General features: G+C 39.1%; 1 protein-coding gene across 2 annotated transcripts; it reads left to right on the top strand.

Annotated features, from left to right (window-relative positions):
- The first annotated feature begins 1,236 nt into the window (after window positions 1–1,236).
- On the top strand, window positions 1,237–26,546 carry ANKLE2 (ankyrin repeat and LEM domain containing 2). Of its 2 annotated transcripts, none has more exons than XM_090062043.1 (13): window positions 1,237–1,478; window positions 5,877–6,365; window positions 8,996–9,184; window positions 10,545–10,738; window positions 14,945–15,133; window positions 15,446–15,568; window positions 15,942–16,008; window positions 16,823–17,004; window positions 17,893–17,999; window positions 19,005–19,198; window positions 20,109–20,844; window positions 21,507–21,638; window positions 23,046–26,546. In XM_090062043.1, the coding sequence occupies exons 1-13, from the start codon at window positions 1,238–1,240 to the stop codon at window positions 23,281–23,283; spliced, it is 3,081 nt and encodes a 1,026-aa protein (XP_089918169.1). In that variant the 5' UTR covers window position 1,237; the 3' UTR covers window positions 23,284–26,546. The 2 variants fall into 2 exon arrangements, with proteins under 2 accessions (XP_089918169.1, XP_089918170.1); XM_090062044.1 differs by lacking the exon at window positions 1,237–1,478 and having other exon boundaries at window positions 5,877–5,991; window positions 6,072–6,365.
- Window positions 26,547–26,899: the final 353 nt, after the last annotated feature.

The raw sequence follows: 26,899 nt of genomic DNA, 5'->3' as shown, positions 1-26,899 counted from the left end.
TTCTTTTTAGCTTCTGGAGGTCTGCTAGATCCCTGGTGAGCCAGGGGGCTGCTGTGCCCTCTTGCTGCCTTTCCCACGAGATGGAATAGAATTACCTTGTGCATTGAGGATCGTTCCCTTGAGAAGCAACCACTCTTCCTGGACTCCCCTCTCCCTGGGGTTGTGGTTCTTTAGGGCCTCACTGAGAAGCCTCCTGAGCTTGTCCAAGTTGGCTTTCCTGATCCTAGAGGGATCCTCAACACTAACCTGGGCATAGACATGCTAGAAGCACCTGTTTTGCTGGTTCAGATGAAGCCAGCCTGTTTTTTTGGGGAAAGATAGGGTGGGGCTCTTTGCACCTTACAGGAAAACCCTAGTTGAGGCTTGCTGCTTGGGGGACCAGGGGGCAGTGCTGAATTTAGGCTTAAGCTACTTAAACTATGGTTTAGGGCCTTATAATAACAGGTTTAGGGCCTGTAAGTTTAAAAAACCTGACTTGATATCAAGTTTTATAATAATCAGTTGGTAAATAAAGGAGATATGGGGAAATGACTGTTGGGAACATTTTTGTTCCCAACTGGATTTTTTGTTTATTGTATGGGGTCTCCAACTGTCATAAGCTGGCGCTGCCAGGGACGCTTCTGTCCTCCTGAGAGGAAAAGAGCCTTGTAAGGGGCAGCACCCCTTCCCTCAGAGCCCCAGGGCTGGTGCCGGCCCTGCGGGAAGGGAGCCGGAATCGATGCAGTTTTAAGAGAGAGAGAACAAAACGCCGGCTCCTACGTCGGTTCAAACGAAGGCGGGATCCTGCAGCTGTCCCACGTGTGCACGCCCCGACAGAGCGGGTTGCCCTTCAACACGTGCGGCACATGTGGCTCTTCCTTTCCCCCGTAGTTTTCCCGTCAGGTATTGAGGCGAACAGCTCCCTGGGGGCCACCCAGCAGGCGCTGAGGGCAGCATTCCCGTCAGGCACCGGGGCGGGCAGTTCAGGGCCGCGCTCTCCCTATCTCGTCAGGCCTCGGGGCAGGGCTGGGTGTCCTGGGAGGCAGCGCTTGGAGGGGTTGGGGGCGGGGGAACCGCTGCTTTCCTTTTCTGTCAGGCAGTGCGTAGGCCAGACCTCGGGGCGGGGTGCGTAGGCCAGACCTGGGGGCGGGGTCTTTGCAGGCAGGGGGGCGGGAGGAGACGGAAGCCGGGAGGCCGCCCGAGGTACCGTCCGTGCAGGGCGTTTGCGGGGCGGGGCCGGGCTGGGCCGGGCCGAGACATGGAGCGGGGCTCGGGCGCCGGGGCCGGGGCCGGGGCCGGGGTCGGGGGGGGCTGGGGCTTCTGGCCGAGCTGGGAGCTGCTGGCCGCTTGCGCGGTGATCGGCGCCGTCGGCTTGCTGCTCCGCCTGCTGGAGAGGAGGTCGGGCGGCCGCGGGGCGTCGGGGCCGGAGCCGAGGCCGGGGGGGGCCCTGCCCTCCCCACCGCCCTGTCCGAGCCAGCGCTGCGGCTGGAGCCGCCCAGGTGAGACACGGTTGCGCCCTGCGGGCGGCACCCACCTGTGTCGGACCCTGGGGCAGCGGCTCCGCCTCCCGCTGTCCTGGCCGGGGCTGCCTCTGTCGCGTCTCGCGCTCCCCGGCCCCGGCCCCCGGCGCTGCTGTGGGGCGCAGCCGGGCAGGGCTGCCCCCTCTTCCCCGTGCGCAGAGAAACCTTCCCAGCTTCGTGTTAAACACTCACGTGGGCTTTCGTGAAGCCGTGCTCAGGATGCGAAATGAGAGGGAAGGGTGATAAAAAGGCAGGGACGCTCAGGAGCTGAGGGCTGGCTTACGCTGCCGTTACCTTTGTCTTGACTGATCTTTGCCTGCATGGGTTATTTGCTCCTGCGGGTTTCAGACTGATGCAGCAGGGGAAACATGCCTCCTGTGTCTTTTCCCCATCAGTTTTGGCGATGAGCAGCTGCAAAAAAAATGCATGCGGTTGTCATTGATACTGAAGGGTTGAATCATGTTTCGCAGGTCAGGCTTTTGCATTGCCAGTTACAAATGCAATGCTTGCATGCAGCGTGGCTTCATATTTTAAACCGGTAAAGGTTTTTATAAGGTGATAATAATAGGGGGACCATAAGGGAACCTGGGATATTGCCCTCTCCCTTCTCCCCTCCTGCCTCCAGTGAGCTGCACTGTTGCAGGCAGACAGGCGGGCTGGGGCGAGGCTGCAGTCTAGGGGGAAGCTGGAGCTGCCTAGTGCACCCTGCCACTGGCTTCCTGCTGTACCCTGTGATTCTGGGGTGCTTGTCTTAATTTGCACCAGTTGGCTAGACCAACCTTCAAAATTTGGGACTGCAAACCTGGACGTATGGTCAGCCTACTTAAAAACCAAGTGAGGTGAGGGCAGGTTTCCCCTCCAGTACATCAGGTTGTTAAAGGTCCCTGCTCCCTCCAGAGCTTGCAAGTTTCATGATTTAACCCATGCATTCTGTATTTGAGGGAATTATATTTCGTTCCTCACTGTGTGTGTAAGCGTCATCACTGAACTGATGACAAATAACGGAGTATAGCAACCCCAGAATATACCATTGAAAGCTTAATGGTATGACGCATCATGTTTTAAAAATTCTATTGGAACAATATGTCATCACTTGAAAATTACCTTTTACAGTAAAATGTCCTCAAATTGTCAGCTACAGTGTTTAGCGCACAGTGCTGAGATTTGCTAAGAACAGTGGTTTGAAAAAGCAGATATTTCTGTTAACACAGTGGCAATGACTTGGGGAAAGTTATAAATATGAAAGCTTTGAAACTGAGAAATCTTTTATATAGAATGATTAAAGTGTTTCTTTACCCATAGCAAGCCATATGTCAAGAATTGTTTGTGCTAGGAGTTGACCTGGAAAGTAATACTGATGTTTCCATGTTTGTTTATTTACAGTTACTGTGCCAGTCACCAGTGACACAGTGGCTGTAATATATACCTGAATGCATTCTCTTGTTGCATATTTTAGGAAGAGAAAGTATCTTCTATATAAAAGAATTTTAAGTTCTACCTGGGCAATGATTCTTCAACTGTCCTGTGCTTTTATTAAATGTCCATTTTGTCTTACTAAACTACCAGCCTGGAGAGAATACGGGCCTTCTTTTTCTTCTCTATGTATTTATTAATTTTTGCTTTCACTAGAATTTCATGGGAGCTGGTAGCCTTATGATGACTTCAAAAGTGTTTCACTGGTTCTGAAGTTTAAAAATTGAGAGTGCTCTAATGAACTGAGCTCATTTTTTGATGCGTTAAAATATTAATGCATATCCCTCGGCAGTATTATTGTCTTATTTCTCCCTTAAACTGTAAAATTTCCATAATAAACTTTGCTTACTCTTAGATTTGATCAGCTCTAAATTTGATGTCCTACTGATTTGTTTTTAACTTGCATAGTTGAGAGAGCTTAACTCAATGAATGTGAATCCTTTAGCAGGTTTTAACCTGTCTCCAACTTGTATCATAACCAATTATTGCAACTGTCTGTTTTTTTTTATTCAGCCTGTGAGAGAATTTTGGAGGGGAAGAATTGTTGGGATAGGAGTATTAGACAGGGAGGGATCTCCCAGGATGCTGAAGTTTAGTTCCCTGAGTTATTCCTCTGGACCTGGAGATCTGGGTTTTATCATCAGCTGTGCTGGAGACTTCCTGTGCAACTGTGGCTGAGTCATTTAACATGTGATGTTGAGAATCCAACCAAAGTCCAGGGAATGTGAGGAGGCTCAGGGCCCTAAAAGGAGGTCCTGATTACCCGCGTTTCCCCCCCCCCCCCATCCAGACAGTTCCTGTTTATGAAATTGGAATAAAATACCCTCATCTCAGAGATCCTGAGTTAATTTACAAATCTTAACAGATTTAAGTTATTCTGAGGCTGTTGATAGATGCTATATTAATGCACATACTTAGCCAGACATTTTTAAGAAATGATTTTTATGTGTTTTTATACTGCTTAAGAAAACGCAGTGTGTTTTTTAATTCAGGAGGTTAGTGCAGAGTTTTTATAACATTTAGAAAGTCTTTAGCTAAACATTTTGGCTGACTTGCAAATACAAATTCCTGAATTTACAGGAATAAACTGCTGCATGTCGCCTAAAAATATATCGCCTTTGAATTTCTGAAGTTGGAACCTTTGGGTGGCTGAATTTAAAATAAACATAACTGCACTTTTTTAAATGCCTGGTAAGAATGGGGAAAAATTAGAAGCTTCTTGATTTGTTAGTTTTGTAGTTCTTAACCTAAGAGTATGGAATTTAAGTAAAAAGGCGTCTACCCTTGTACATGCAAGCAAAATAGTTGACTGAAGGACTCTAACATGTAGGATACAGATATTCAGCATTGGTGGCCCCAAAACAAACCTGTTTTCCAAGACAGCCTGGTCCTTTGACAAAATGATGGGTTTAATTCGTGCTGACTGTTACAGTTGTTAATACTCAAAAAAATCATAAACCCAGACTAGTGGTTCTCAACCTTTTCAGACTTGAGGCACACCTGGTGGATATGTTTGAAGAACTCCTTGGAAAATGTCAGCTCTTAGTTTTCACTCTTTCTGACTACAGGAAAATAAGAAAGTAGTCTTTGCTTGTAAAGAACTCAGAAAGACCACAACTGTAGATTTCTATTAGAAATCTCTGGTTTTATCATGTGAATTATGTTTGTTAACTTAATGGTGTAACATTTTGTGGTGCTCTGTGGCCCCCTTGGAAAAGATCTCAAAGCACCCTAGGGTGTAATTCCTAATCACACATTATAACTTTAATTGTTTTCTTCAGAGTAAGATCCCATATAGGATTTTCATGGCAAGAAACTTGTTGTTTTGTGTGGATTTGATATTTGTAATCTCTGCTTCCTGGCTGGATGCAGAGACGTGGGAGATAACACTATACGGAGGACCTTATGTTGGTAGTAATAAAATCCCTCTTCCAGTGCCCCCAGCTTTGATTTTGAAGAAGAAAATCAGGCCAGTCATTTTAGCACTTTGCCATGTAATCAGGGTGAGGGGAAAAACCATTTGTGTTAGTACCTCCCTTACTGGACCTTTGTTGGGAGGGATCTCCTCTGTGCACCAGCAAACACTTCCTGCTCCCTAGAAATGTGTCTGGGAGTGATTGAGGGGGGAAAAAAGAAACCATTCTGTTGCTGTTTCTAGTAAGTCACAGCTAGGGAGGGGCCTTATGATTGTTAGGTACAGCTTCACGGTGTGTATGTCCTTAAGACCTGCTCAAAGTCTATGGAATAACGGAAAGACTTGATGCTTTTATTCATAGACAGTCTCAGACTAGAGTCTCCTTCTGAGGCAGGCTGCCTGGCATGTGTTTGAACACAATTCTTCTCTTCCATCAGAGCACTGTCAGCAGTACCTGCCATGAGAAACAGGAAACAAATATGAGATCAGAGAAACCCCTAAGATTTGACATGTGGTTTCTAATTGACTTTCACTCCAAAGGTCTCAAACTTAAAAACAAACAAAAAGTATAGGGCAGAGATTGTCAAGCTATGTCTGTGAGCTCCATTCAGGTGGTCCTCAAAAAACCAGGCACATCCATCGCATTAGAAAGGTAAGACTACAGATACAGGTATTAAAATACGAGTTTGTAGAACAAAAAAAAGTTTATTAAGCGGTCTGCCAAGACCCTCAGCAATTTTCAAGTGGTCTGCAGAAAAAAAAGTTTGAGAACCACTGGTATAGGGTATATAACAACTAGCTTCTAAAATAAAGATTTTTTTTGATGGGATAACTAACTAGAACAAATCCTACCTGCTCCTTTCCCTCCAGATAGCACTTATACGGAAAAACTTGTGTCCTTTCCCCTTGGGTTTAGTAAGACAGTTCAGATATCAGAAAGAGGGGTGTATATAGCTACAGTTGACCTCACTTTGCATTTTTCCCCACAGGTGAAATAACAATGGAAGCTATATTGTCCCGACTGAAGCAGCTAACCTGTGATGAGCTCAGAGAAGAAATTGTGAAAGCTGGACTGAAGTGTGGGCCCATTACCTCAACCACAAGGTTTATTTTTGAAAAAAAATTGGCTCAGTCTTTGTTGGAACAGCAAGGAGGGCTGGAGGTTAATGCATCTGCTCTTTTAGATGAAGCCTCTGGAAACCCTGCGTCAAATAGCAGCCAATCAGAAACACAAAGGGGTTTGAAATCTACATCAGAGAACCACAACAGTCATGGTAACTTTTCTGAAGAAGGTGACTTTGGGTACAGTGTGGGTCTGAACCCTCCAGAAGAGGAAGCTGTTATGCGTGAGAACTGTTCAACATCTGGCTGTGGAGTAGTACACAGTGACTCACAAATAAGTGCTCAAACACCATCTAAAGAGCCTCCTCTGTACTACGGCGTATGCCCAGTTTACGATGACATATTGGCAAGAAATGGTAATTTGCTTTTGCATTTATGTACGTTTAACTATGTTTTGAGGTCAGAGGTTAGTGTATATCTGTGATGCATTGCATTTACTGAGAGCCACTGGTGTTCTTGAACATGCTGCACTGTTCCACATGTCTGCATGCTACTTTGGTTTGGGTAAGCAGCTTTGCAAGTGTCATTCTAGTTGGTCTGTCTGCAGTGCTACCTTGATGCAGTTACACTGCTTTGAGTTAAGGATGCTGCCTACCCAAAGCTCATCAAGTTTGAGGGTACTGCTGCCATTTTACTAGGTAGATAAGGCTACTAGGTAGGGTTTGCTAGCTAGCATTTTCTTTTTGTTTTTGTAGGGTGGGGCAACTTGGGAGTAAGTATTTGTTGAAACTTTGGTACATCTTATCAATAATGTTCACATTAGGGAAACATTTTTCAAAAGAGAATTAAGAGTATGAGCAAATACCTTAAAATAATAAATTAAAAATAAACTCTATCAGTCCTAGAATAGTATAACTTATCTTTAGCTGTGTTTGTATTTGGACAACAGCAAGTGGGATCTTTTGTACATAAATTTCACTTCCTTTAGTTGGCTGGTTTGGTTTTTACCAGCTTTTTGACAAGTTTTTCAGTACTCGCATATATAGAGCTTTGCTTCCAACGTGATCATCCAGGGAGCCCTTCCTACTGTTTTTTTTAAAAGACAGTTCACTGATAACTGATTAGTTAATGGGGAAATAGGCCTATAAGACAATACCTTAACAGGTGGTCCACAGATTGAAAAGTTTGAACACTTGAGCTAGAGCATCCAGCTCATTGGAGATTAGAGTAAATTTTCTCTGAGCTGACTGACCAGAGTTGCTATAGGACTGTTGAACGTCTTCATCCCCTTTCTCACTTCCTCTCAGCCAAAGTCCCCAATAAGGAATAGATCACGTTATTTCAACACTAGCAACGGCATTGGTTTGATATAATAGGTATAAAATGGTCTGTTCTTAGAAAGACTTACTATACAATCTGAGACTTTCCAAGTCTTGTCTTGTATCTTCAGCTCCAAGTAGCAAAGATTAAATCGTAATGCGTTGTAACTCTGTGGTGCTTTACAACAGCGATTAAAGTAATCCTAACCCATCTCATACAGGTTTCCCTCGCTTTATAAGAGTTCCGTATGTGCAAATTCGCTCTTAAGCGATGACCCTTTTTATACTAAAATTCATTATATGCGAGGTAAATTCACTCTTATACGATCAGTGTGGTGGAAGCCCGCGGTTAGCTTCTTTGTCCAGCGCATTGTGGGAGTGACACGCATCATAATAGTCTCCCGTGTGGATCTGTGCTCCTCGCTCATTGTCTGCAACACGTTTCTGTAGTTGCTGTCCACATTTATGATAGTGCTCTGTGCTTGTGTGTGCTGTCTGCTGGTGGTGAGTACCAAAATTGTCTTGTAGAAATGGGTCTGGCGGGTCAGTACAGTCGAGGTCTTGGAATGTATCCCTGTTTGTTACATTGTAAGGTGGGTTCTCTTTATGCAAATTTGAGGTATACACCGTTTTCCAGGAATGCATGTACAGCCTGTATAGTCTCCTTGGATGTGGGAACAGGAATCATCCTAGTTCTGTAATGGCTTCTTCATGTGTCGTCTTAAATTGGAAATTATTTATTTTCATTGCTAAGCACTTTCAGATCTCTAAATAATATTTTTTTGTATGAATTCCAAATATGAACAGTAATTGTTCGTTATTTTAGAAATTTTGCGCCTCGGGCCTTGATAATGTTAGCCGTTTTGTGGAAGTGAAAGGGAAAACTGCAGTTGTATGCCAAATCCAGGTTATAAGTCATGCCGTTTGTATTACCGTAATAGCTGACAGGCATGAAGCTCTTTACTTACTGTAGCTCAGGTAAAGGAAATATGCTTTCCCATTATTGTCTCTCGACTTTTATGCCCAAGGAAAAAGCCATCGGTCAGAACTTATTTTTGTGAGTTTGAATGGAAGACATTGTTAATCTTTATTACTGAGTTCTTTGTATTTCCTCTTACCTTGTGGATATCCAAAGCCCTGGATCAGTTAATACTTTATTATTCTTTTGATTAAAGCTCCAATAAGGTAATACTTAGTTATGAGATTACAATTTTGAATGCTCTCTGGTGTCTCTGCGACAACAGTATTTATTTTTGCTCTGAAAGAATAGGGCTTTCTTGAGAAATATAGCATTGAACACAGTAGCTTGATTATGACACAGACTTTGGGTGTTCTCTCAGGTTGTTTTGGGAAATCTTCAAGTTATGATTGTGGCTCCCTTTCATAGTAGATCTTTCTGTAACAAAAATGCTAAACAGTTCATGAATGTTAAGTACATGATTGTGTAAAGTTCAGATGCTGTACTCCATCTCGACTGCTGCTGGTTGGAGTTGGCAAAAGACAGCCTACCTGGTTTATCAGAGGTAAAATTTTAAAAAGGCCCTTTATCACTACAGTGACTGTATCCTCTATTACAGGTTCCTTCAAGTATGTATTTTGGTAGGCAAACACAATTTGAGAACCATCTAAAAAGCTAATATGAGATCTCTAATCCTTTCCTGTGAGCAAATTAGACATTGAAGTTTCCAATTATGGGTACTGAATTTTGGTTCCACTTCCTGTTCCAGAGAGAGTGCACGTTTATGAAGATAAAAAAGAAGCTCTGCAAGCTGTTAAAATGATTAAAGGCTCCCGATTTAAAGCTTTTTCAAATAGAGAAGATGCAGAGAAATTTGCTAAAGGAATATGTGATTACTTTCCATCTCCAAGCAAGTCCTCTTTATCCCCGGTGAAAATAGGACCGTTGTTTAACAAAGGTGAGTGAAGGCATACATCTCTATAGGCTGAATACCTAATCTTATATGTACAGGTAGAGAAAAGGGAATTTCTAAAGTAATTGCAAAACTTTGCAACTGATTCAATGTTAGCTGGTAGAGCCTTCAGAAATTCAGATTCCTTTAGGTTCTTAACAAACTAAAATGATTTTAGACCTCTATTCTTTAAGGGGTAAGCAAAATGGGAGTTCTAAATACATAATCAGACATTATTTCAGTCCAGGTTGGATTGTTGTCTCTTTCTATAGAAAAATGACAGCCCATATTTAACCATGTTTCGTAACATCAGTAAAAGCTAGAAATAGGCCAAAGACCCCATGTTTCTATTCCCACACTGTTAAAATGGTATTCTTGAAGCCTGAGACGGGATAATTCTGCAGGTCAGTTGTATGGCAATAATTGTTTTTATTCACTTACGATGATGATTATAGCAATTGGGGGGGGCGGGGAAGAGGGCCAAAGAAACAAAGATGTCTTTATTTTTAAAGTGTTTGGGGTTTTTTTGCCATCCTGACAGTTTGTACCACCCTTGTACTCTATATAAGAAAGAGAAAGGAACAAACTGGAGTTGGAGGACCTATTGAAAAACAACTGCTTTTTGAATGAAGACAAGGAAGAAAAAAGTATAGCTTTTTTTTTTTTTTTTTTTTTTTTAAAAGTACTGGCTATTTTTAGTTGTTCTCAGCTCATATTATTATAAAGGGGGGGATTGGTTGTGTTTGTCAGAGTTCAGTTCAGATGTCGTGAGTTTCATGCGCAGTTCAAACCAATTTACTGTGTGCAGGTTTTCTAAAGTTGAAGTGTTGGAAATAGCTTGGATTTGCTTGTTATCTGAAAAGGTGTGGGAGGGTTTAACTTTTTTTTTCCAAAGGATGTACATTTAATTAGCAAGACTCTAAAATGGTCACCGTATGTAACCAGCTTGTAGAACTTTAAGCTTCCCAAGTGGTTCAGGAATAAAATTATAAAATTTCAGCATCACTCACTATTTCCTGATTGCCTGATAGAATTTTGGCAAGTTCAACACATTTTTAACTTTCTGTATAAACTGTACAACTTTTCTGGATGGAAACACTACTGATATTATAAATTATATCAATCCTGTCAAGTTGTGCATATGCTACCACGTAACAAAATAAGTTTTATTTGTTCCCCAGTTAAAGCATTCTAGTATTCATGAATGTCTTTTCTTTGATCCTCTGTGTATTTTCTGATCCCCTGTATTAAAACGACAGACCTTTTTCCAAAAAAAAAAAAAAAAAAAAAGCATATTTCAGTAGCAGAAGGCATTAGTCATAGGGGAGAGTTGTTTAAGAACACTTCTAAACTTCTGTTTTGATAGATAGCTTATGTTCACCTGAGATGGAAACGGCTAATAAAGAAAGAGCTAACAGTTATAAAAGTCCCCGTACGCAGGACCTTACTGCCAAACTTCGGAAAGCTGTTGAGAAAGGAGATGTAGCTGCCTTTTCAGAACTCATCTGGAGTAATCCACGCTATCTGATTGGATCTGGGGACAACCCAACTGTTGTGCAGGTAAAAAGATTCTCCATCCTTTATCAAAGTAGAATTGGAATAACCCTCTTATTCTCCTTTCTTTCTTCTCAAACCTCAAAATAAAGTATTCTTCAAAAATACCATCGACAAAACCAAGACCTGCAGTCTCTAAGCCCTGTGGCAGTTGATGCTGAAACTCATTCACTTAATTGCACTGTATTTGGAAGTGAAGCCAGTACCTGCAGCTAGCTGTAACTGGTTGCTTCTGCTTAATTTGAAATAGTACCATGTTTACATAGTCTCTGCAGGCAGCCTAGCCCAGAGAATTGTGGGATACTGGAGTACTGAGCCCCTTCCTGTAATACTTTGTAGAGCATGCACACATAACAGGAAGCACTTCATTTTGAAGTGCTTCTAAATGATACTTGTTTTCTTCAGGTGACTTTTTTAAGTGCTTCTGCCATTTTCAGGATGCTTCTGAAAGTGAGTCAGGATATTTCAGACTCACTTTTTTGAAATATTTCAAAGGTGATACATGTGTCCACACCCTGGCTGTCATACACTCACTTCTTTTGGAAAATTTGTCCTCTGGTGATAGCCTGCTTGAAGTGTTGCGCTAGGTCTTGCAGCAACGGTTCTTCTTCCTCCTACTTGCAAAGTGTAGAAGCATCCAGAGCTTCAAGAAATGGTGAATGCTCTTGGGTATTTTCTCTCCAAGGGAGGTATGATTTGGTTTGTGCCTTGAAAAAGAGTTGGGACCAGGTTGGCTATAAGGTTTGCTCACGCATAAAAATACCACTTACTGCCTCTTAATAATTCTTTAAATCTAGCAAGTAGCAAGACGGAGGAAGAGTTTACAAGCTGCAGCCTTAAAATGACATGGGGAAGTGTCATAATGTAGTACAAGGATCCATGGTTTCAGGTTTTGGCCTTACTCCATCTGGAGCTGGTATTGTGCCTGATCTGTAAGTAGTCAGTTAAGTGGGTATGTCAGCATCACCAAAAGAGACTGAGGCCCTCTCATTTTTGGTGCTACTCTGCTATTCTGACTGGTTTTGATTTAGTAATTTGGTTGATCTAGGGTCAAGTGATCGATTTGCTCTTGTTGAAGAAGCAAGTGTGACACGCATCAAAAAAATCCATTTAATTGATGATCCTTGTGGTGTTTGATCTGCCCATAGATATTGGAAACAGCCAGATAAGGCATTGTCATCTTGGTCATCTTAGGCTGGGTTTTTTCAGTCCCAAAGCAGAAGGAAATATTGATTATTTTGACATCTTTGCTCAATCAGAATTCTGTTTAATGAAGACGTTTTTTCATCGCCAGAACAACTAGTGTCCTAGGGTCACACTCTGATGTTGTATAGAATGGTATGTGCCAGAGACCTTGATAAACCTGAGATTAGTGTGTGCTTTAGCAGCCTTATCTTTTCACTTCTCTTTTCGATGGAAAAATTGATGTGTGACTGGTGCAGTAGAAGTGAATGAAGTAGTATGTTCTTGGGGCATGAGAGAGATATCATCTTAGGCCACGAACATCTTCACTAAGAAGGAAGCAGAGTAATAGAATTAGAACCATACCATGAAATGAACAGAGAGAACACCAGGACGCTACCTAAAATAAACTGTATCTGAAAACAGTGGGTAGTTAATAAAAGGAAGTTCAGAAGCAATGAAAGTATTTCCAGATCCAAAGCTCTGCACCAGTTCTCCAAGAGGAGATCTTTAATAGCTCTTCCGTTGTTGAGATCAAAAAGCTAGTACCATTCGGTACGTTTTTACTTTATCAAACCAGAAATGTGTTTTACCTGCTTGTGTTAGTTTTAAGAAACAACCTAACTCTTTTGCCCTTACCTGTAAGAGTTAAATTTTGAGGGTTTGTTTGTTGGTTTGCCTTTTTTTTAAATTTGTATGTACTTGGACAGAAAGCAGTTGCCTAGGAGCAAAACTGTCAAGTATGCAGTAATACCAACACTGAAAATGTTGCAGAGATCCATCGTGTTAGACTAATATCTCCTGTCAATGAAAAGGTAACATGACAGTGCGCAACTTTTCCATGATTATTCCTTTTTTTTTTCCTTCTTTTTTGTACCCTTTTTCTTCAGATTGGCAGTTTTAAAGAAAAAACATGATGTCTTATTTTCTGAAACAAGAGTAGTAATTGTTGTTTCTCACCTATTTTTTGGTTTTACAACTGCTCCAAATGGGCAGGAGTGCAAAATTTGAGCAGATACTCTCAAGGGAGGGTGTCACAGATGCACCCAAATCCAGGATTAATTTTGGGGTACATTACTTATACACAGCCACTTCCACAGCCTGGATTTACTAGTGTAGTATTTGGTCTCACTTTACTGCAAGTGTTAACCTAAGTTAATTTTATCATTTTTAACCTTGTATGAACCAAGGTGTTTGGTATGAATATGAATGTATTTTTATAATGTATCTTAAACTAGGCGGTGAGTTGATTGCTAAATCAAGTGACAGGAATATTCATCTCCAGGCAGTAACTATCCCAACCTCAGGGAGGCCGTGGTATAAATGAATACCTACTGAACAAGGAGAAAAGGAGGAAACTAGTCGTAGAATTCATATGCACATGGGTTAGCCTGGAAAGTGACAAGACTCTTGGTGTTTATGTGAGTGGATTATACTGTGCCTGGTTTCCTGTGATCAGAGATCTGACAAAGAATGTCTTGCACTGGAAAGCTCATCCAGTGTTATCCGAATTACACAGTTGGTCCGATGAAAGATGCTACCATGATGCTACCATGAGAGATCCTTACTGGAATAGAGGCACTAACCTCAAACAGTGGCTGGTTACATGTCGAAAGGAAGTCTTGTGCCTGAGGGGATGTCTTTCCTCCTCTTGAATACTTAATAGATAAGGGGAAATTTAATTAAGGGTTTAGAATAATTTCAGTGTCTTCCTTGAATATGGTTTTGAATTAGGAGGAGCACTTAACCTGTCAGACAGATGCATATCTGGGGGAAGGAACTCATCTGCATAATACACTAGCTCCCTGACAATTGAATAGAAAAATAAGGATGGAGAGATTGTTAAGAGATCCCTCTTGAGGAAAAATCTTGTCTAGAAGCCCCTGACATGAGAGCATTAGTCTAGTCCTCTAGCTAGGGAAATGCCCTATAAGCTGGCAGACTTCCTGTACTGCAACTGCAAGGTCTAAGAAGGGGTCATGAAGACTGAGATTTGCTGGAGGTAAGGAGTTACCTCCTAGCCTCTTCCCTGAGACGTGCAGCAGAACAGTGAAGAGAAGCTTTGGTGTACCAGGGTCACTCCAGCAGCAGTTTGTCACATGTAATTCATGTAATTACATAGCCTCCTGTAATTCAGTACTGATTAGCTTTCCTGTCATATATTATTAATGAGCTCCAAGCAATTACAGCCTTCTTTACGTAGTAATAGGGCTAGTTAAGCAATCCTAGTAGCATGTGATGGAATACAGATCACTTGCTTTCTTCCTGCCAAATTGACAAAATGTAGTGATCTCCACAAGGGTGTGGTGAGGTGCCGCACATTGGCACCCCATATTAGCATTGTTAGGTGTGTAAACACCTACATATGATTCATAAAATAAACACAGAGGTTTCAAATAGGAATCCATAATGACAAAAACATTCTGGTCTGTTACAGACTTTGAGTTCTCTGCAACAGAAGAATTGCTCTCTTATTTTTTCCACAGTTGGTAAAGGAATCAAAACTAAGACTTGGCATTTTCTGAGGGGTGCCTTGAGCCTAAAAAGGTTGAAAACCACTGATACAGAATGTAGGTGCAGTACCTATAGGTCAACACTGCCAGTTTAAGGGACTGTCTGACTTAATTTTGTGGAACTGTAGAAATACCTGGAGTTTATGGTAACAAACGGTTTTTAAATTGTGTTTCTGTTGTTAAATAGAAATATGAAAGTTTGCAGCATGTTAGACAATACCTTAATGCACCTTGTTTAGGCATATTTGCCTCTTTATTACTTGAATTTGACCTAGATACTTAGCGGATTTGAAGGCAGAGTACAATCAGCGATAAGGAAACAGAAATTTTAAAAGTATTACCAAAACTGGATATTTAGTTTCATTACTGCTTCTAAGCTACTTTTTCATATTCAGAAGGGAATAAAAATGCGACTGGTTTTGGCTTATCCAATTTTTGTGGTCAAACCTCTGAAATTTATAATGGGAAGCAAGCCATTTAGATTTCTAATGATTATAATCCCTATTTTTATTTTCAGGAAGGATGTAGGTATAATGTCATGCATGTTGCTGCCAAAGAGAATCAACCTGGTATCTGCCAACTGCTGTTAGACACTCTGGAAAATCCTGAATTTATGCTGCTTATGTATCCAGATGATGATGAAGTCATGTTGCAGAAGCGCATCAGATATATTGTTGACCTTTATCTTAATACCCCGGATAAAGTGGTGAGATATAAACATCTGCCAGAATTCTTTTTTTTTTTTCTTTTTTTTTAATAAAAGGGAGAGATGAGTGTCTGCGTGAGTTCATGTCTAATAGCTGGAATGAACAGGTTGTGTAGGATTTAAAAAAATATTAAATCAGTTTCCTGGGAAGACCTTGTTGATTGAGCATGACAGCCTATTTTGAAGGTGAAAGAAAAGTGTACGGGTTTGATCATACTGTGTTTTCCAAATATGTGTTAAATGGTAAATGAGAAGCTGGGAACTTTCAAATAAGGCACAGGTATAATAATACTTTTCTGTCTCCTTTTTCAGGGATTTGATACACCATTGCATTTTGCTTGCAAATTTGGGAATCTGGATGTGGTAAATGTGCTTACTTCACACCCAGATATTGCAAAGAGTCCAAGAAACAAGTATGATCAAACACCAGCAGAAGTAAGTTATGCTTTTGTTGTACTTTGGGAGAGTATGACTGTTTTCAGTCCTACATAAATACGTGTTTTAATTTGGGGTTTCAGACAGATTCCCTGGCAAACTTGGGACCTTTACTAAGATGCATTTTTATTATGAATTAGTGTGCATGATAGCATCAATGGGAAGATTCTAGTTTGTAGCTCACTAGAATTTCCTCTCTCCTAGTTGCATTTTTGTATTGTTGGGTATATTTTAATGATCTATCGTAACTTTTTTTAGATTTGCTCCATGTTAGAGATTGAGAAGATTTCTTTCTCATACTGGAATATTACCAAGAAGATTATAGGAGAGACTGGTTTTACACTTCACTAACTAGTAATATTTCTTTTACCAGGTGATTTGTGAAAGAAGTAAAAATAAATCTGTGCAACTGAAGGAGAAAATAAAAGAGTATTTGAAAGGTTTGTATTCAGAGCTTTAATTTTTAATTTTAATTAAAAAAATAATTTGGTGTTTGTCATCTTTTTTCATACTTGTGTTCAGCAGTATTTAGTACCTTTTTTTGACATAGTGCTCTTCCAGTAGGAGGAACTCTAAATCTGAAAAGGAATAGAAAAAGATCTTAAAATGGGTGACGTGTATCAGTACTTTATATAGTACAGATGGTAACCCTTGTAACATTTTTGATAGGGAGTCTGAGGCAGAAAATTTAGGTTCCTTGCTTACAAGTATTTGAATGGGCAATGTTAAGGATTCATCTAATTTTATTTGTTAGGGCCTATCCTATGAAATGTCATATGTACTGGGTGTAGGAGTCTGGTTTCAAAACTGGTCATTGTCAGGAAGCACATGTATTTGCTGTTGCATTAACTTTTGAAAAGGGGGGCACCTAAGGTATAACATTTTGGCAGTATGAGCAGAGAGAGGTAGTTAACCATGTTAGTCTGAAGTTAGACAGAAGGCAGGACACAGTGGTGGTACCTTACAGATTAACTTGTTCAGACAGGCATGAGCTTTTGTAGGTTATAACCTACATCGTAGCATCTGACCTCGTGCCTATCTGAAGAAGTTAGTCTATGTGGTGCCACCTTGCCCTTGCCTTCTGCCTAATTTCAGCATTTAATATTTAATAGATATTATAAATGCAAATTTTTAATTACAGATAGAGCTGGGCTAGTGAAGTTTAACTAGGTGTATGCATGTCTAGTATTTCAGAAAGAAGCAGCAGGCTTCTGCATTGTTAGATTCTTGATGTCACATACCATTTTATTTTAGGTCAATACTACGTTCCACTGTTGAAAGCAGAAGACAATTCATCATCTCCTGTAATTGGTGCACCTTGGTCACCTGATCAGTCAGATGGTAATTCCCATACAGCTTTACCAAGATACACTGGCAGCCCCAAAGATCCAGTCTTATCTGTCAGAGCTTTTGCAGGTCCAATGAGCCCATCCAAGGTACGGATTTAAGGTCTTGCTATTCTATTTGTCACATGGATTTCACAATAGTATAATTTGTTCCTAGCCGATGGCTCATTTGGAGGAAATGCTTATTTCCTTTGGAAAGCTTGGTTGGGTTCACTGTCAAGATTATTTTTATTTTAGGAGTAAAAACATGAATTTTACCTTTCAGAAAGGCTAAGCAAACATTGGTACCTTTTTTAAAAACCTTTTGAATAGATGTTTTAGGAGCATCAGGCAGGGAGCAGAAAACAGAGCAGCAGATCAGATGGGAAGGGATCATAGTGGCACTTGGGGAGGGTATGGGTCTAATTTCTTGCACGCGTGCCAAAAAGGTGGGAATTTACTATTCTAAAGCACCACACCTCTCAATGAATGAGGCTTTTTGGACAGCCTTGGAAAACAACATATGTTAAATTGTCTAGAAATGATGCATACTGCCATCAGTAAAACCAAAGCTAGTTAATGTTTTAGAACTGTAACAATACTGCAGTTTTGCCTATAGAAATAATTCTGGAAGGTCAGTTAGAACTATCCTGCACCATGATAAATTAGCAAAGGAAGCTATAAATTGTGGTCATTTTTAATGTGTAAATATGGATAATATCTTCTTCAAGATCTGGGACTTCTGAGACCTATGTACAGTATTAAACAGGTATGTTTGAATGGCAGCAACTGTGTGTTTAAAAAAAAAAAAAAAAAAGCCATACCTCATAGCTGATATAGCTAAACAGTGTATTTTCAGGTAAATTAATCACTGAGCAGGTTAACATCTCTTTGGAGCAAAACCTTTTATGCCTATAGGCCGAGACATGAGCTGTAGTACACATAAACGTGTCTGATATACTTTGCTATGTATATACTGAACACTTTCTTGTTTTGAAGGCAGAAGAGTTTCGCAGGCTGTGGAAGACTCCACCTCGAGAGAGAGCAGGCTTTTTTCACAATGTCAGGAAATCTGATTTGGAGAGAGGCGTTGAAAGAGTTGGAAGGTACTTCCGAAAACCACAGCATGAAAAAAGACAAGTTTTTAGCACAAGCCAGACAAGCATTTAAAAAAACCCTGCAGCACTAAAGGCATGCTAATGGTTAATATAAAGAGAAGCTTCTAATTGAAAAATCCTTTCCACAATCATGTTAAGTATTCTTTGATTGGGTCTTTATATCAACAAACTACTTCTTTAGCTCAGAAAGTAAGACCTAGCTAACTGCTTAGGAAGGGAAAACAAATTTGAATTTTAAAACAGTAGTAGTCAGAATATCATGTACAAGAACTTCTCTCATGTAGTCAGTGGAGTGGACTCTGACTCGTATGTCTAGTTTCTGAGAGGATGTTGGACAATGCAGAAATATGGTCTCAGTGGTTATGCTCAAGCACTGCCTTATTATTTTGCAAGATGAACAATGCTGAAAATGTATGGAATGGAAAAGGTCTTAAAGTATCATCATGTTCTCTCTCCAGTTGGGTGGCACAGAAAATGTTCATCTCCGAATGGGTTATGTGTATAGATGCTTCCTAACAACTAAACTGTTCTCTGGACTTGGGTACTACTCATACCTAAAAACCTGAGGCAGTTTATTATCAGTGGTGGCTGGATTCCTTCCACCTTCAAAAATGTATTTTCTTTTAGATAAATTAAAAAACAATGATGTTAAAACCTTCAGCAAAGAAATGCTTATGCCAGGAATCATTCATCTCTGAATCTGATACTAAATTAATCACAGCAGTAGATGTGTAAAGTGTGTGTGTATTGTATAACGCGCACACAAATATATATAGGTAAATCTTGAAAAAGTATAAAAAGAATTGGAAATAGATTATATTTTTAATATTATTAATTGTTGGTGCAAGAGTCAACTGTAGCAGAATACCTACATCTTGCAGAGTTGCAGTTTTATAGACCTAGTGAAAGTTGATGAAATATGTTTAGTTAATTTGATGTCATACTAATTTATTATGTGTTCACAAATGATTCGTTTTATTTTATTTATTGCAGGGAGTTAGCTCATGAGCTGGGGTTCCCGTGGGTTGAATACTGGGAATTTCTGGGCTGTTTTGTTGATCTGTCTTCCCAGGAGGGGTTGCGAAAATTAGAAGAGTACCTGAGTCAACGAGAAATGAGCGAAAAGGCTCAACAAGAAATGGGAGAAAATGAAACCTGCAACAAATATAAAACTCCCCATCCTCCTGGTAAGAAAAGAGCAAACAGAACTAAAAGGGATACATAAATATACAAAATAAAGGCTTTGAATGGATGGGGGAAAAAGTCAAGTTCCTGTTTTTTGGTTGCAGATATTTATTCATAATACAAATGTTATTCTGATTTTAATGTAGAAACAATAGCTCATACAAGTTTAGAAAATTCACTTTGCGTTACCAAAATACATTTTGTTAACCTCCCCTCCGCCCCCCCTTTTTTTCGTTCTGGTAATTGTAATTTATGTATAAACCTGAACTCCTTAATTGAGTTCAAAGAAAAAATTGTGTAAAGTCAGGATTTCACCCACAATGTCTGGGAATTAATTTGTGGAGTACAGAATAGCTTTTGTGGTACATATGGCCCAATTAGTTTTCTTAGAGTAATTCACTCTGACTGGGCCAAAGGACACCCATTAAGTAAAGTACAACACAGGTTTTCCATGAGTTTCTTAGATTGCTAGTTGTTATTTCAGCACTCCTAGAACTATATAAAAAAGAAGTACGGCTGAAAGAGACATCTAGAAGTCATGTAGTCCAGTGCCCTACTCAGGGCTGGAATATTTCTGTTTAAAGCATCTGAGGAAAAACAATATATGCTTAAAAACTTCTAGTAGTGTAGATTCTACAATGTAATCTGTCCCGGTGCTTACTCTCCTAGTTAGAAAGGGTTTCCTAATTGTAAATTGGACATTGTTTTTAGTATTGACATTTTGGATTATAGGATTAGTGAAGTTAGCTAATGCCATTGCTTAGGTCAGATTATAGAGGGTTTCAATAAATGGATATCTAAAGAGAATAATGGAATTATCTTAAACCATAAAGACTGTAGTTGTTTGTTGCGCCTGGTAGGATTTCTGTTATCAAACTTGTTACATGTGTGTCTCAATATAATTGTTTCTAGGAAAGGGTAAAAAGTGCAGCAATTCCATTTCTGTTGGAGCATTTCTGGAAGATGATGATGATGACATGAGTTTGGAAGAAATAAAAAACAGACAAAATGCAGCACGGAAAAATAGCCAGCCAATTGCGTCCAAGGAACCTAGTATAGATGCTATTGGAGATTCGGAATGTGACATCTTGTCAATGGAGCACAAAGTTAACATTATAGAAACGTCTTCCCTTTCCAGGCACTATGAAAAGGAGGTTTCTTCCAATAAAAACGGATTTTGCAGTCCTGTGACAAATGAGAGGATCATCAGCGACAGGAAGCGCGATAGGGAAGAGTGCCTTACACCTCCCGTCACAAATTTAATGACAGAGTTTGAAAGACTCTCTTTCCAAGACCAACCAGTAGCAGGAAAATGTTTGGGGGAGAAATTAAATCAAACTGTTGCAAAAACTGAGAATGAAAGAACTCTGGCTGAAGAAATGAGCCAGGGCAAAATATCCACAGATCAGCAAGATACTTGCCCAGCAATTCCCATAGCAAGCTGTTCTTCTGAGCCAGGAATTACAGGAAAGCCAGGCAATACAAAGTTAAGGACAGAAAGCAAAATGCCATCAGAAATGGAGAGAATGTCAGTGGGACCAGGTATTCAGGATAACAAGCCACAACAATGTCAAGAGTCGTCCTCCCAGAAGTTTCTTGTGCAGACTGCACCCACAAGCAAAAGTTCTAAGAAGTTATTCCTCCTAGGGTATGAATTGGATTGTGTCATGTTTTTTAGTTTGTTTTTTTTTGTTTTGTTTTTTAACTGATTTGTTTTTGATCTGTAAATACAAAATTAAATGCTATATTCATAATGCTAACTGCAGCAAGACTAAGATTATTTGAAGCTAAAACATGTTTATTGAAATCAGGTTGAAAAAAAGTACCTCTTTAAAATGTTTTAACCAGAGATACAGTTTTCTACTAATGCATATCTGTCAAAGTACTGCATATCAAATAGGGCATGGAGGAAAGACGGCTCTTCAACATTTCTTCTGGTATTAGTTAGGAACTGATACCTCAGCCTATGAGGTATCTATCTTCTGTTTATCTGGTAGACTTGATTATTATGAGCCTGCCTTACCTAAGTTTAAAAGAGTGCGTAATCTATTTTAAGGACTATGATAGTGAATTCGGGGACATTCTTCTAGCTTTCCTCTGTTTATTGGTCTGTATTGCAGCTTGAAACATAATGAACAGGCAACATTTATTTATATCAAGGCATGCTTGGAAAAAAAATTTTCAATGTAAAGAGGTAATTGGATTTGTAGGCTTGTATTGATTAGAAACATTTTAGAACCAAGGGGTGGATGGACATTGTAGGGTTATCTATGCGATTACAATTCTTTTTTGCTTAACTCTTTGTTTTAGGGAACAGCCATCAAAACTGGATAGTGATGTTTTAGCAGCTATAGAAGGACTGGAGATTGACCCGCAGAAGTACCCTGTTGTTTACAACTGGAAGAATGCTGTACAGTCCTACTCTTCTTCTGACAGGCAAAGGTACTTCTGCAAATTTAGTAAGAGTCAAAAGGCAACATGTTTTTAGTTTGCCAGTTGCAAAAGTACCTGGATAAGTGGAATATCAGGCCCCACACTGTACAAATATCTAGGTTAAAAGTATTCACTTCTCTTGTAACTAATACACTTTAAAAATTAAGCCAAATTAAGTTTCTTGTTTGTTGGATGCTTGCTGGTCCTTTGGGTTAAATTGGTATTATTCACATTGGACTTCTTTCCTTATTTCCTGCAACATACTTCTAAATACTCTCAGGGTTGAATATAGAAGTTTAAAAAGTGTAGTATTTAACTTTGTTGTATTGGTCATCAAGGCTGTAATCTGTTATTATTGAACACAGATGCTGTGTATTGCAGTTTACTCTGCATTTTGTGAAGGACACAGGTGTTAAGAGTGGGAACAAATGGCCAGGAACCTGACAGAGCTGCTCCTCTGACTTCAAATAGCTGTAGTGTTTGGGGTGGGAGAATTCTGGGGGAGGAAAGCTGGAGTAGCATGCTGGAGAATAGGAAGGGGTAGAAGAGCACAGGTCAGCAAAGGGAGAAGTGTGACCTGTTGGCTTTAGGTGTTGAAGGGCAAGGTGGAAAAAGGCTAAAGCTGAGGCAGTTGGAAATAGCTGCTGCCCAGTCCACTTCCTAGGACCAGATAGTTATATTCTAGAACATGAAACTACAGAAAAAAGCATTTGATAATTGTAATGAAGTAAACATTTAACCTTAGATTTTCAAAAGTAGTTGACCAAATCTCATTTAAAAAACCTCTTAAAAATATGACTTTTTAGTGCATACAGAATGCATTTGTCTGTAAACTCCTTTGGCAACCGGACAGCTTTTTCTCTTCCTTTTTAAAGAACTACAGTGAAAGCCCCTGGAGTTGAACGCATTTATTTAATTGGCTGTAGGATTCCTTGAAAAACTAAATGCAATCTTAAAACAAATTGTTTCTTTAAAAAATGCAGTGAGTCTAAAATTGTTTTAAAAGAAAGGTAAAAACTCTTGTGCATTGTAGCAGTTTCATCCTTAGAAATTTGTCTTTTATTAGATTTTTTTTTTTTTTTTCTTGAACGAAAAGTCAGAAAATTTTGAATTGTAATTGACCAGATGCTTCAACCAATGAGATGCAGACTTTTTAAAGAAAAATTAACTTTTTTGGATCTGCAGTTGCCAGTTTTAATGATACATTTGTGTCTGATACAATATGCTGATTTTTTTTATATTTGTTTTTCTTCATTTGTTTGAGTGTTCAATCTGTTCTCTTCTGATGCTTTTTCGTTAGGCTCAGTGTGGTAACGAGTGAACAAATTGCTTTCTCACCAATTAATAAATGGGTGTTTTTTTAAACAAACAAACAAAAACCCCCAGATGATGATAATTCTTTTTGTTTTCTTTTAGTTGGCCAAGTCCATCATTGAAAGGAAGGTTCAAGTCCCAGCCTGTTGCCGCAGGTGCTTCAAGTACTTCAGCATACTGCAGCCCAGGAAGAAACAGTCCAGTGATGAGCAGCCCAGGGAAATATGGCAATGCTGCTTCGTTCTCTCCAGATTTTGGGAGTCCTGGACGTTACAGTCCAGCATATGTCAACCACATCCTGTTAAAACTGCATCACATTTCAGAACCACCCACCCATTAGAACATGGTCCATTTTCCTGGGACTTAAATTTATATTTACATTTTAAAAGTAGGGGGGAAGAAGGTACGGTGTTGCTAAAGTGACACAAAGAAGCATACTTGGCTATTTATTTATCCTCATCTTGAGGACCAATATATAGTAAAAATTGAATACGTCTTGATGCCATATACCAGATAGATTATTGGTGATTTGCAAGAAATAAGTGGTGGTTAACTCAGTTATTCAGTAGCTATAAAATAAATAACCCCTACACTTGTTAACAGTAGAGCAGTGATCTGAACCTTTCACTTAACAATTCTCAGTTGAAATAGCGTTCTTTATTGTACAGGAAGTGTAATTGTCAATATGAATCTATTCACCCGCAAATGCATCTCTTCACTTGGATATCCTTAATGAAGCACAGTGTCAGTAAACAGATTTCTAGGTTAGAAGGAACTTAAAATGAGTTAAATGCATATTCCATTTGTTGTAAAAAGAAAGACTTGCACTGAAGAACTTTTAAAAACTAAATTGGAGAGATGGCTTTCCTGTTTGAATGAGAATGTGATTACCAGGTGTGTGATGTGTCCATGGCTAAGAACTTGTCTGATTAGTAAGAAGAGATCAAAATGAGGTGCAGACTGACAATTTTATGAGTCACTGCTCATTCTGTGGGTATTAAATAAATGTCATGCACTGAGTGTTTTAGGAAAGGGTCACAATAGAAATTTGATGTACATGCAAGCGTTTGAAGATGAAAAGCTCAGCTTTTTTCCCACAAAGGTTTTACTGTTTGCAAATGTTAATAGTAATTACACAAAAGCACATCAGCAATAATTTAAGTAAGTTTACCAGCAGTGTATCTTAAAGGTCCAATTTGTTGTGCTATATTATGGAGATTAACAGATAAACCCATAATATTGGGTTAGTCTTCTGTTAGAAGGAATGAATAAGGACTTTGACATTTTTGTTGAAATACAACCTGTTGTTACGCCTGTAATGTAGATGTGGTAACTGTCCTTTGTTAGCTACAGTTAATTTTCATTCTTTAGTCCATTTAAGAATGAATCCCATAGTCCAGTGTTGAAATCGGGAATGTCCTAAATTTTGATTCAGAATGCCAAATACAGATTTTGGTGATTTGTAGTGTGCTTAAGAAGAGGCTTCCAGTAACATAGTTCCCTATTACACAGTTTTTCCTTAAAGTTTAAAAACACAACTATTATCTTAACAGAAAATTCAAAGTTGGTAGAAAATATTAATTGTATTATTGTTAACCCCCATAAAGTAAGAAAATAAAAATAATCCTTAAGAACTTACACATGTTTAGAGGAACACTAATAATAGGTGGGATGATATTGTGTCTCTATCTGAGACTATTAATGCATTAGAAGATGGATTAAATTGCCTAAGGATAGGTTTGCTGGCTGTTGCATACTATAAAGTGACTGTTCATATACAAACTGTACAATGTTTTGAATATGCTCATTGTTTGGTACAAGTTCCAAACTGCACTTACGCTTTTGCAAGCTTAATAGTGCCTTTTGTAACATATTTTTAAATTAGCATATTGTTCTTGCTTTTAAAAGGTGTAAAGAAAAAGTATCCACATTCATGGGCTCATAAACTGTGGTTTCCCCTCTAAGACTTAGGAACTGAAAATAATTCTAAAAGCTCTTTCTGAATCTTAATGGTTTGGTTGAGATATCTCTAGACTTTAGAGTAACAGATATAAATTTTGGAAAATAGATGGCTTAAACTGAGTCTATTTCCAATTATAAGAATATTAGAAAGAACTGTTCTGCCAAATGACCTAACACCAGTAAAATTAACCCAAAAACTTCTTGTAGGATCCACCTTTTTAAGACTCTCCTCTCAAGAATCAAGTTTCCCATAAGTAGCATTTTGCTTGTTTTGTTTTGTTTTGGTCATAGTGGTCTTTTTCAGACACATTCCTACGTTGTCACTAGTCTGTGGAATTTTGTAACTTCTAAATTATGAAAAGTTTATCTACTAAAGCCTCATACACTGTGCAGTATGCAAGTAATTGCTTATTGTTACACACTCAATCATTTGCTTGTGTACACAAAAGCTGAAAACATGTCACTAGTGAGGAAAATTATTTTCTTTCTGAAATCCAAACCTTAAAACCTGCTATTGTTTGAAAGTTTGGACAAAATACCCAACAGGCCTGTCAACAGACATGGCCCCCTCCAAACTCTCGTATGTACATTTACAACAAGTTCTGTATTAGTTTTAGAAATATTGTTGATAAACAAATTCAGGAGGCCTAAATCCTGATACCTTATTACTAGCTTCTATTTTCTTTTCTGCTTATTACTATATGCTTTTTGTATTTTAATGTATATTTCTGGCACAAAGACTTCTGACTACAAGTTTGTAATTAATGTTTTAGAGTTATGTAGGGGTGGGGATATTTTTTATTGAGAAATGGCTTCTGGAATTTTGAATTTTAGCCCATTTGTTGTACTGTGTTTTTAAGAAGTAACTTTATAACGCATTATATTAACTTCATTTATTTAAAATTAACCATGTATTTCTTTATGATCTTGAAGAAGGAAGATCTTCCAATGGAGAGTCTGTGGAGACACTTTAAATGTAGATTAGAACTGTTTAGTTTTGTGCCTTTATTGGGCAGCAGTTTGCTATTTAATGATGCAAAGGATACATTTTATTATGTCGAGTAAGTCAAAATACTGAGATGTAGCTACCAGTGTTGTTCTTTCCATTTGAAATATGCAGGTAGTAGAAGGGTTGGAGGTAGAAGATGGGTTCATAGGTGCATGAGAATATGGGTCTATGTTGTGAAACAGAGTGAAGAGTATCGAACTTCATACATTGTTCAAGTTTTGTTTGTATGACAAAACTGAGGTGGTGCCTCAATTTTGGTAAAAGAGAATAAAGGCTCAGAACATGTTTCACATATACTAGATTTGGTCCTGAACACTGAATTTTTGGCATTTAAAAGAAACTGCCACATTGGAGGGATGGAGGTAATTGTGCTCCATGTTGCTGAGGTCAGCCAGGTATATTGTTGTCTTAATGGTACAAAGCTGTACTCTAAACCAGGCAATTATATTTGTTTCTTTTTTAAAATATAATATTTGTTTTTAAAAGAGTTCCAATACACATGTTGCTGATTTTTTGCTGTATGTGTCCAAAAGTTTGTTGTATATGCTCTGGCCTTCCAACCTGCACATAGATATGGTTCTTTCAGTACTGTGTATGTACATGTGCTAGAGTAAAATAAAGTGCACAAAGCAGTCAGGAATGAAGAACCCTTTGATTTATGGGGTATGACCACAATCTTTGTCACTTTACCTGGAGCACTGAATGCCAATAATGTTATATGCTTAAAGCTGCATTGAAACTGCCGTAAGTAGTGGAAACTGTATTTCAAAGAATTTTAGGGCATGTGAGAGACTACTGGAATTAGTGTTGGTGGGGCTGTTGGCTGCAGCCCTTGACAGGCTATATCTGTTGACTGAAAATATAAAAATGCCTCTCCCTGCTCTTTAAACTATCACCATGTAACATGCAGGTTGATACTTATGTGTTTTCCCACTTATTTCAACAAAACTCCTGAAATCCCTAAACAAATGGAAAGCCTTCCTTC

Source organism: Crocodylus siamensis, chromosome 9 (assembly GCF_052110815.1).
Source record: "Crocodylus siamensis isolate JL-2025a chromosome 9, ASM5211081v1, whole genome shotgun sequence".
NCBI classification, from domain to species: Eukaryota; Metazoa; Chordata; order Crocodylia; family Crocodylidae; genus Crocodylus; species Crocodylus siamensis.
This window is presented reverse-complemented; position numbering and strand designations above follow the sequence as displayed.